Source organism: Megalobrama amblycephala, linkage group LG17 (genome assembly GCF_018812025.1).
Source record: "Megalobrama amblycephala isolate DHTTF-2021 linkage group LG17, ASM1881202v1, whole genome shotgun sequence".
NCBI lineage: Eukaryota > Metazoa > Chordata > Actinopteri > Cypriniformes > Xenocyprididae > Megalobrama > Megalobrama amblycephala.
In genome coordinates, this window is record NC_063060.1 from 27,444,933 (window position 1) to 27,457,099 (window position 12,167).

Consider the following 12,167-nt stretch of genomic DNA (forward strand, 5'->3'; position numbering starts at 1 on the left):
CAGATGTGCTCCTCAATTTTATTTATAAACTGTGATACATTTTCAGGACTCTTTGATGAATAGTTCAAGTTCAAAACAACAGCATTTATTTGTAATAGAAATCTTTTGTAACATCATAATATAATGTCTTTACTGTCAATTTTGATCAATTGAATGTGTACTTGCTGGATAAAAAGTAATAACTTTTAAAAAAAATCTTACTGACCCCAAACTTTAGAATGGCAGTGTATATGTCTTCCACAATTAAATCCACTTTAGTTTAGATATGTACAAAAGACATTACAAAAGAAGACATCATATATTAAAAAGAGAATAGATTTAGTGATTTAAATATTACATATTTTCACATTGTGCACTGTTTATTTATACTGTTTTGTTTTAATGCATCAGTGTTTCAATTTAATAAAAATATTGTATAAATGATATTTTTTCCTTTTTTTAATGAAATATTGTAAATACTATTTTTATACAAAATATATGATATGCAAAAATATCCCATAATTATAACTTGGAGTGTATAGATAAAGTCATACATTCTGGCCTTTTTATTGTCTTCAGGTTGTTTTCCATGTGCTATCACACCATGTAGAGTTAATTCAACTTTAATGCAACCTATAAAATAAATAAATATAATCTGTGGTATAAAAACATTTAGGACTCACCAGTTTTCAGTTCAGAACAGTTTGTATGTTTTAAAAATTCTAGTGGGTGCATGTCAACAGGTGAGTCAGTTCAGCTATGATCCAGTAGATGGCAGAGTCTTGTCGTTTACGTATCATGTACTTTTTCTTCTGTAAGTGTACTTTCTCTTCTGTGGTCTCCGGCAAAGTGCATGGCCCTCCATCGTTAAAATGGATTGGGCCTATCTGGTCCCATTACACAAGGTTGAAGAAAGGCCGAAATTAGAAGTCAGCTTTTCAGTCTAGCACCCTTTTGCCATCTCAGCAATGAGCCACTCCAACTTGCCTGTGAGAAGTCTCCCAAAGTTCTTCAACACCAAACCCAAATCCTTAGAGGGCTGGCCCAGACATCTCTCTGTCTGGGGCACTACTTGCTCCCCCTGCTGGATGAGACAAAGATAAAGAAAATGGTGTTCAAGCTAAAAATAGTCATAGTATGTTGAAGAGGGAAGAACTGAAAGGACTTTGGAAGATGGTGGGTCATCATTGAGAGCAATGAAAACACCAGCTTTGATTTTCGCAAGTAGGATAAGTATGTTTGCAAATACATCAGATAACAGCAAAACTACAGTCCAGCAAACACCCACCCCCCTCCCCCCCACAGTATGTGCTTTAATCTAGGAGTGGTGGTATGTATATTTTATCAGTAGGGCATGGCAGTAATGCACTTCAGAGAGCACCATGTTCCCATCCTTCTCACGGGTCAAGTATGTGTCGCTATCTCCCCTTCTTTCCTGGGGAAGGAAGGCAGACTTCACCCGGTGTCAAAGTGACCAAAATGACGTGACAGATCAACAAAGATTCCGGGAAGGCAGGATATTTTCCTTGAGAACTACTTGCTTTCACAGCCACATTCAAATATTCACATCAATCACTTTTACTTTTTTTTTTTAAGTAATATTAAAGTACAACTAACAGGTCGTAGTTTTTGTCTTTATTTTATTCTATAATATTTATCTTTATTTCACTTTCATTTCATTTTATAATTTATTAAATTAATGAACTAATTAAATTAAAATCAATCATTTTAATATACTATAAATATACAGAACTAATATATGTATATATATATATATATATATATATATGCGTGTGTGTGTATTAGTGCTGTCGATTGATTTAAAAAAATAATCACATATTTTTTGTAATTAACTGCAAAAACATTGGAGATTTTATTATTTTTAGACTGTAATAATTTCACATTTACTCTCTAAAGTAGAAACAACTTAAAGACAGTATATTTTAAATAATCTTCTTATGAATGAAGGCCAGCATCACTGATACTAATACTGGTACTGATGTCTCTATGAAATTGATTTTTTTAAAACATTAATTATAGACATTCAACATTACAGTATAAGTAAAAGCTATCAATTTCAACATTTATTAGGCTTTAGAAAATAAAAATGTACTGTGGCCTTCCTCTCTGTCTGGCAGGTAGGAAATATAGCCTTCAGTAATTAAATAAAGTTATCAAACACTTCACAGTCTTCACTGCATAAATTATAAATTAAATATAGATTAATTCTTGTGGTTTATTAGGCTGCTGTCACTTTAAGAGCTGCCACTGCCGAACATGACGCGGATCTGAAACGCATCTCATTTTTTCACTTTAAGTTCATTTAAGATGTTATTTAAGACCGACAAAATGGACATTTTGGCATAATTCTGTGTTATTGTTTGTTCAAGTGTGAAAGAAAACTCGACACTGGCGGACGACTTTCTGTGCGCAGGAGTTGTGTGTGTGTCACACAGACATAACATTCACAGACAGCGCGTTCTTGTTTGTATTGAGGCACGTGAATGGTTTAAAAGCATTTGCGTGAATAAGAGCATTATCGTATAATGTAACGCTAGCAAATTATGATGGAAAAACAGATGCTGCGTTAATTACGCTAAATATTTTTAACGCATTAAACTGGAAAAAATTTATCACATGCGTATATATATATATATATATATATATATATATATATATATATATATATATATATATATATATCATGGGCATTTCCTCCGAGGAGGCAAGGGAGGCAGTGCCTCCTCAAAAAAATAGGATGACCAAATAATCCATATTACATATAAAACAACACAAATATTACAAATTATGACATTAAAAGGAGCGCAAGTCAACAGCGACACCCACAGATAAAGTTACAGCAGTCATGCCTCCCTTTGCTCTCATAGGAAACCATAGAAAATCATTAGACCCCCGGCGTGCGGTGGGTTTTGTGGGGGGTAATTGAGAATTAATGGGGGAAAGTCACGTGTGAGAAGGCAATGTCTTAATCGCACTATGATTGGATGTAATTGGTTATGATTGGATATGATTGGTTTGTGCGGTAAATCCCGCCTCTTGTTTACGTGCACGTTCCGCGCATCAGTTTGAATGAACAAATAATGGCATCAATGGGAAGACTAATTGAAAAGTAAGTAAACAGATCACCCAGTTAGATATCACCGCTTTATGTCACGACAAAATCAAACTTGAAATGGACTGAAAGCATGATTACTGCGGGATTTTTTTTAGTGCAATCAGCTTGGTGAAATATATGTATATTGCATGCTGAACTTTTGTAATATTTACTAAATATTATAAAATGATGGGTACAGTATACAATATTTTTATATTTATTTATTTTTGTTAGGTCAGTAGTAGTAAATCCTGTTCCTTCATTGTTCATTCTGCAAGTTGATTTCCTATGTGAGTGAATTCCTCAAGAGGCTCGCAATCTGTCTGCATGCCATTTGTCTCTGCGCCAATATCTATCTGCGCTTCAGCACAAGGTTGATTTGGTCATCCTCACCTCAATGTGGAGTAGTCTGACTACATGCAGGTAGTTGTTGATACTGCGCTCCAAGCGCTCTAGCAAATTGAGTCTACAGCCAGGTTGGCTGAGCGTCCTGGCAGACCGCACATCCTGCGCTAGAGTCCCCAAAGACAGCAGGATCTCAGCCCTCCACTCATGCACCTGGAACACAAATATGCAGGTGTCTCAAAGAGTGTGTGCCCGAGAGCAGCATGAGTGGGTTGATGCTGTAATGGAGGGAGTGTGTGGGAGTGGGCTGCATTGAACAACTCACTGATTTTCTCTCCCAGGTTGGTTTGTGAATGCCGACGCATTGTAATTGAATAGAAGAGGGTAGAGCATCTACAGCACCGCAGACTTTCTGTAAAAGGGGTGAAAAGCACATCCTATCAAATGTCTCACCGGTGGATAGACAAGCAGAGAAGTAGATGCTGAAGAGTCAGACTGGCAAACTGTCAAACAAACACAGAGTCAAGTCAATAAGATAACGGATGAAGCCAAGACAGAGGATGACAGCAGTGAATCAAGCGAGACAGTTAACATGCAAGTAGGTAAACTGACAGATATCTGTCAAGTGAAGTGTAGCATGCAAACATCCTATTAATGAAGAAGTATTCAAATTACTTTATATAGCCTAATTGATTTTAGCACACAACATAGGCTCATTTTGGAGTGGAAAGTCAGCCCAAGTCCATTGTTTGGACAAAAAATTTGAATGGCTCCACTGTCCTTGTAATGTTATCTCTTATGGTGTAAGAGCCACAGAACATTATTATGGTGTAAGGTGTAGATCTGGAGTAGATGCCACAGTCTTACCATTTCCTCTTGTAAGTCCTTCACTTTGTTCATCACTCTTCTGGCCTCGCTGTCGCACACAAAGTCAATTGGTCTAGTTTGAACGCTAGACAGTTCAGAGGCAACCATGCTGAAGACTACTACCAGAACTCCTATAAGACAACCAATCTAATGAGAAAATGCTTGTCTGTATTATGTAACTCTGGGAACTACAATAATGAATTACATTAGTAGATCACAAATTTGCAATATTCAATATCACTTTACATTAATAAACATTATTACATTATAAGTTTCTTAAATCAGAAGGTACAACATGAAACAACTCTCTGGATTACTCAATTCTGATTGGTCACAGCACTAAACTGTCAAATATTTTTCTTTAGAGTGCAACAGTGCTGCCTTAGTTACGCCTTAGTATTTTTCTCTTTCATTTTCCCCTGTCTTTAAAGGTTTATAAGATATTAAAAATAAATTTCCTCATGGAGAAAATTAAAGCATTTTTTACTTCTAGAACCCAACTGTTGCACTCTCACGTTATTTTTAATGTAAGAGCGGTGGCGGCCATTTTTAATTTGAATGTGCAAGGCTTCCGGTGTCATCCGCTTTCAGTTATTATTAGTTGTACAAACTAGCAGCGTTGAGTGAACCTATAAAAATGGAACAGCTCATTATGCTTCTTGTTAAACTTATACCATCCCGCCAATTTGATTGGCCAGTAGCGTTTAGCACCACTCTGAGAATACACGTATGCTTCATATCAACGTGCTAGGCGCTATTTCATCAGATTTCATTCCTTCAGGATGTGAATGACACATTAAAATGACAAATTACTCTTGACTGAAAAATAAGGTGATTAGCGAATAATGAATCTGTATTGCAAAAAAGGTGGATAACACCAAAGTCCCTTTCAGCAAAGTCATTTCACTCGGTGGCCATCTTTAAAACACCCCTCAAGCAGCTATTTCAGTCATGCAAGTGCAGCTCCTATCTTTAATGGGGAAACATCAAATTCTTCAAAGCTGTTCACCAAGTTTACGATTAAATTTCATATTTGACATCACCAGTGAAATCTGCAAAACAAAAACTGCATTTTTCAGGCTTAACCAGCCAACGCGCATACGCTGCCCTATGTGTCTCAGAACACTGAACCTGCAGTGACGCAATGACTTTACCAATTGGCAATTGGCTCTTTAACTTAGAAGGCAGGAATTATCCCGCCATATTGCGCGTTGCACTTTCTCCCATTCGTAGTAGGCCTAATACAAGTACACCGTCTTTGTATATCTAAAGCTATGATCTAGTCTTTGATAATACTAATGTGTAGCCGTTGCCCATGGCAACATTCTGCCTTTCACCAAAATCCCTTTAAAGGCCCACTGAAGTGTCTTGGAACACGCAGCATTATTCAATGTGTTGACGTAATTTCAACTGGAACAGGAAGACAGGGCGATATATCGAACAGCCCCGCCCCTTTTTTTTAAATAGCCAATAGTGTTTCGTTTATATCACAGCTTGACCAGAACTGTTAAACTCAGTAAAACATCTGTTTCCTTTTAATATCTAACCATTTATCCTGCTAATCTCCTCTATATCACTTTAAAATACAGCATTCTGTGCAGATACTTTTTTTCCCGATACTTTTCATGGTCTGAGCCGACTTGCTGATATGATCCGCTCTGTGCTCTCGTGTCTCTGGGCCATAGTGCTGTGCTTGCTCTGTGGCGAATTTTGTCATTGATTTGGAACACACCAGCTTATTCATAACATTAAGGCTAACATATTAATACTAAAAGCTAAAAAACTTAAATTTTGCTTTCAGGGGGACTTTAAGACTGTTATTCTATAGTCTTTGCTTTCATATCATCACGGTGAGGTCGCTCTCCTCTTCTCATTGCAAAATAAAACAGTCATCTTGTGACTCAAAACAGTTGACAAGTGTAATGAAAAAACTCAGTATTTATTGTCGAAAACATCGGAACAGGTGCAAAAGTCGTGTTACACTCTAGCTAAATATGCTAGCTAACAATAAATAAATCAACATAGTAGAAGTGTTTATCTTGTTGCAACATTTTCTGCGTTATAATCGACTATTTTTAGCAGCTTTTAATATAATCTAAATTACATAAATCAAACTTATATTTCATGTCCATGCATTAATTTGCCAAGTAGCTGTGCAAGATAATTCAATCAGCTGGTCATTTATGTAAAATATGCCTAACCCCCATTTGTCCGCACATTGTCCTTTACATTTTTTTTTTTTTTTAGCCTACTGTACCTACTACTAATCTGTTACATAATGACTTTACAAAAAACTCAAATTTAACAGCTTTTAACTGCGCAAAGGTAAAGTTTTACAGGCTATATATACAGAGTGAGAGAGAGAGTTTCAGAAGCGTTGACTCTGCATTGATAAGTTCGTTACAATGAAGACACCATTCATGCACAGCCTACTTACTACTTAAATCCATGCCCTGTGACAACATAAGATCTTCAGTCGCGTTGCTTTCCATTGGAGAGCGTCTTTTCTGAAGAAATAACGCAAAAACACCCACCGAGATGTGCGCTTCTCCACTACATTCACTATCATGTGCATCGCCCCCTCACTTTCTGACTTCTTCTAAATATTCCTTTCCCGACTGGGACGTTTTTTTATCTCGTCTCTGAACATGCCCTGACGTCCCTTCAGTGAGTCACATTACAATGAAGCCAAGATAAAAGTGAGGTTGTAGTGGATACTTATGCAATTCTAAATAGATAAACATGTAACAAGACTTTTGGAGAGAACAAGTTAGGCTGAACAAACACAAAGTGCCCACATAGTTTAGTTCAGGTTAATATTTTATTACTTGATCAACCCCCTTGCTTTCAGGATTGCCACATTCAGTAGGACATATTTTTGTATGTAATCCTCCACTATTCATACATATCCACACATATTTTACTCTATATTTTTATTTATACTTCATTTATTGTTCTACTAAATATTTATTGAATGTATAGCCCAAAAATTCCACTGTAGTCTATAGGCCTACTTCCCAGCCTATACATTAAAAAATTCAACCCACATAAACTGAATTGTGCATTTTTGCAAGTAAAATCAAAGAAAGTCACAACCTGTGTTGATATTGAATCTACCATATTGAATGTACTTACTGATATCCGCTATAAAATTATTAAAAAAAATAATATAATCAAGTGTATTTTATGTAGCCTAATCAATAAAATAGTGTGACAAGATGGATGGTAACAAAATATATTGTCAGTCTACCTATTTAGATGGTAACAGCCTATAATGATACAAACATATAGGGAGCTCTGTATTTTTAATTGCTCAGGGCTAAAAGAAAGCAGGTGTGTGTATGAATCAGCAGAGCTGAATGAGTGTGCTCAGACGGCCTACTTTCATGACCAGCCTGCTGGTGTCTCTGTCCCTTTGCGAGTTATCATAAATATTTGTTTTATTCAGCTCCAAGCCTACATATCTCTTTGCCAGATTACACACACACCACTTCAGTGGTGTCAATTTCAATTCACATTTTTCAGTCTAAGCACATCACCTGTCACGTGTTTGCCTATAATGTAAAATGCTTGCACGGATGTGTGTGCAGAAGCCTATATCTTCCTAGCAACACACCTGTTGTCTTTGGATTTGGCAAATTGTTGTAAACATAAGAAGATCATAATGCATTCACTGTTTATTTGCTGCAAATCAGAACACTGAGCTAGAATGGTGATAGTTATGTTTAAATATGGGAGAGTGTTTGCTCTGAACATTAGAGCACACTGAAATTAGAGGATCTCACCACCCTCTCTCTTTCTCACTGCCGAAACAATCTTGCGCTCAGTCACCCTGCAGCAGCCCACAAGTCACAGCTGTGAAAAATCAGGATAGGGCAAAAAGCCTTGTCTGCGAGCCTTGGAGTCGCTGTGATCACGACAAGCTTTGAATGGCATTGATAATGATTACAACACCACACATAGGCCTATATGTGGAAAAGATAGATAGATAGATACATACATACATACATAGATGCATACATAGATACATACATATGACAGTGAATGAACAAGCATTTACTTGTCTTTAAAACTTAACTGTTAAAATACCATCAGCACAAAGCACTGGTGAAGACAAATGCGCAATTCCATGCCATTAATGACTAAACCAGTGACAGAAGATATAGCACATATATAGATACATACACTTAGTGAATGAACAAGCATTACTTGTCTTTAAAACTTAATATTCTGTCAAAATACCATCAGCATTACACACTGGTGAAGACAAATGCGCAATTCCATGGCACTGGTGATGGGTAATAGGGACAGAAGTGGAGTCAACCCGCTATACAAGTGACAGAACCCGCATACATACATAAATACATAGAAGATACATACGATGGTGAATGAACAAGCATTTACTTGTCTTTAAAACTTAACATTCTGCCAAAATACCATCAGCACAACGCACTGGTGAAGACAAATGCGCAATTCCATGGCATTAATGACGGGTAATAAGGACAGAAATGGAGTCAACACGCTATAGTCATAAATACATACATAGATAGGCTACATAGACACATACACTTAGATAATGAACAAACATTTACTTGTCTTTAAAACTACACAGTCTGTCAAAATACCATCAGCAACGCACTGGTGAAGACAAATGCGCAATTCCTTGGCATTAATGACGGGCAATAGCCGGAACAGAAGTGGAGTCAACCCGCTATACCAGTGACAGAACCCGCATAGATACATACATAGATACATAGACACATACATTTAGTGAATGAACAAGCATTTACTTGTCTTTAAAACTACACAGTCTGTCAAAATACCATCAGCAACGCACTGAAGACAAATGCGCAATTCCTTGGCATTAATGACGGGCAATAGCCGGGACAGAAGTGGAGTCAACCCGCTATACCAGTGACAGAACCCGCATAGATACACACATAGATACATAGACACATACACTTAGTGAATGAACAAGCATTTACTTGTCTTTAAAACTACACAGTCTGTCAAAACACCATCAGCAACGTACTGGTGAAGACAAATGCGCAATTCCTTGGCATTAATGACAGGCAATAGCCGGGACAGAAGTGGAGTCAACCCGCTATACCAGTGACAGAACCCGCATAGATACATACATAGATACATAGACACATACACTTAGTGTATGAACAAGCATTTACTTGTCTTTAAAACTACACAGTCTGTCAAAACACCATCAGCAACGTACTGGTGAAGACAAATGCGCAATTCCTTGGCATTAATGACGGGCAATAGCTGGGACAGAAGTGGAGTCAACCCGCTATACCAGTGACAGAACCCGCATAGATACATACATAGATACATAGACACATACACTTAGTGAATGAACAAGCATTTACTTGTCTTTAAAACTTAACATTCTGTCAAAATACCATAAGCACAACGCACTGGTGAAGAAAAATGCGCAATTCCATGCCATTAATGACAGGTAATAGGAACAGAAGTGGAGTCAACCCGCTATAACGAGTGACGGAACCCGCATTGCATCACAGAATCAATTCCTGGCCAGTGCACGCGCCCCAGGCTCTGCCGGCTTAATTACTCCTTTACCTTTCAGCGCGTGCAGTGCACACTAATCTGAACCGTTTAGGTGATGCATTAACACCGTCAAGTAGCCTATGTGTTGAGGGAAGCGCTAGGCTTTTTTCTTTTTCTTTTTTTTTTCTTTTTTTGAAGTTTAGCTTCCAGTCAGAGGCGAAGACGAGCGAGAGGCATCAGCAACAGGGCACTGCCAATTCACTGGCGAGGACAATTATACAGAAAGTATCTCGATCGTCTAGACGAACAATTGAGACCTAACAGCACTGACGTCATTACTCGATTTTGATTGCGTTGCTCTAATTGTGTGGGGATTTCTTACATTTTGCGTCATTAAATGGAGCGGCGAAGGTGACGTTTGGACTGTTGCGTTCGAGAGGAGCTCTTTCCAAGACTAAAGCCGGCGCGGAAAAATGTAAGTAGCCGCCAAAGACGAAATAGCAACCTGTTAAGGGTTCCAATATTGCTGCCGATAAACTGCGCTGTTACAGCGCGTCAGAAGTCACACAACTGCCATCAGAACAACCCGTTCGCCCTTTTATAGCTTTTGCGTGTCATTCTTATTCCGAAGGGCATTTAATCGACTTGGTTATCTTGTGGGGCTCAAGGGCACAGTGTTATTCGTGCAGGGAGTTGAACATACGCCTGATTTTCTTGTCTAGATCCTCTAATGAGGACAAATAGGCACAATTTTGTCAGACCGGCTCAATAAGATGATGTCCTATCTCTTTCAAGAAACCCTGTGGACTCAGTCGTTTATGTGCCTAGATCCAATGTCCCTTCAAGGTCCTTTCTTATGTTGGAGGAATCTGAAGAGCAAAAGAAGAAAAATGTAATTGATATTGCATTCACATAATTCAAAACAGAAATCGATATCTCCACCTCTGCATCCATCTTAAGGGATAAATTCACTTCACAGTTCAGAAGTGGGCAAAATCACATAACTTGGAGAGAAACTTTATCTTCATATGCTAACTTGTTTGATTTGGTAGCATTGGGAGTTGATATCAAGTCAAATGTTGCAAGCTATAGGCTACTCTGTAAATTTATGGTAAAAAAAATGGCAGCTGTGTTTACTATAGTAAAAGGACTTTACCAAATACACTGATGATATTACAAGCATTACAGGATGGCATTTTGGTGACCATATGTTTCAGTTCCTAAATGTGTATGTCATTAAATGATGTAATGTTATTATACCAGTCTATTTGAGCTATTAAAATTGTTTTGTTACAGTAAACTGTGCTGATAGATACAGATGGTAGCCTACACTGGAAGGCCACATGATGACTTAAAGTTCGGCAACATTGGCCTCTAGCAGCAGTGACTAATAATAACTTAAAGACAGAGAACAGTGTTGCTCACACAAACACATAACACCATCAGGGAACCATGACACTAATGTAATACAGTAAACTTTATAACTGAATAACAAAAAAAAAAAAAAAAAGATAAAAAAAATAAGATTTTTTAAAATAAAATCTAAACAAATTTGATTGATCAGGGAATTCTGGGAATGCCACCTTTATAAAATATAAGACGAGTAACCATTACTTGAAAACACAATGACAGTAATATTTTGCTGTAAAGATTATGACGCTACATGAAATATAATTTTCACTTTTTTTACAATATTTTTTATAATATTACATGTTTTTTTTTATTTTACATTTTATTGTATATGCAAATAATTCAAGTTAATTAGTTAAATGTATAATCAATTTATAGCATTTCTTCATTATTTTTTCTGTTCAAATGAAAAAACAAACAAACAAAAATAGGCTATAGCAGGGTTGCCAGGTTTTCACAACAAAACCCTCCCAATTGCTACTCAAAACTAGCCCAATCACATTGCAGAGGTGTCCCATGGTAAAAATCATGTTCCGGGGGGTAAAATCCACGTTTTTGGTGAGGTTCCCTTGGTAAAATTCGCATTCCAGGGGCTAAATATCATGTTATTTGGGGTCGCTTCAACCCACGGACAAGAAAAACAACCCCTGGCAACAGTGTAAAAGTAGCCCAAAACCACAGACTTGGCAACTCTGAAATACAGTGTTGAAGTTTAATTTATTTTCATGCTGAATGTATTCACACTCATATAACTTCGAATGAGCTAAAACCACTTAGTTGCAGGCCCGTATTGAGCAGAAGACAGCCACATGCTATTGACTTCAATGCACACTGGGTCTTATTCCCTGTCTGGGATGGTAATGTACTAGCATGTAATCTAATATCGACCCTTGTTTCACACCCCTACCAACTCTAATTTTCTCACCCAGAC

The 12,167-nt window shown here is 37.3% G+C and overlaps 2 protein-coding genes across 3 annotated transcripts in view; one reads left to right on the forward strand and one right to left on the reverse strand.

Moving 5' to 3' along the window:
• Positions 1-31: 31 nt before the first annotated feature.
• On the reverse strand, positions 32-7,062 carry thpo (thrombopoietin). 2 transcript variants are annotated; one of them, XM_048164591.1, is made up of 5 exons: positions 6,744-7,062; positions 4,307-4,437; positions 3,765-3,851; positions 3,488-3,652; positions 32-1,060 (listed from the first exon to the last, which is right to left on the reverse strand). In XM_048164591.1, the coding sequence occupies exons 1-5, from the start codon at positions 6,796-6,798 to the stop codon at positions 923-925; spliced, it is 576 nt and encodes a 191-aa protein (XP_048020548.1). In that variant the 5' UTR covers positions 6,799-7,062; the 3' UTR covers positions 32-922. The 2 variants fall into 2 exon arrangements, with proteins under 2 accessions (XP_048020548.1, XP_048020547.1); XM_048164590.1 differs by having other exon boundaries at positions 32-1,063; positions 6,744-7,057.
• A 2,129-nt stretch (positions 7,063-9,191) lies between these two features.
• The window catches only part of clcn2a (chloride channel, voltage-sensitive 2a), a 61,109-nt gene continuing 58,133 nt past the window's right edge, over positions 9,192-12,167 (forward strand). The window contains exon 1 of the mRNA XM_048163685.1: positions 9,192-10,301. The gene's annotated coding sequence lies outside the window, so the exon portion shown is untranslated. The remainder of the gene's footprint in view (positions 10,302-12,167) is intronic.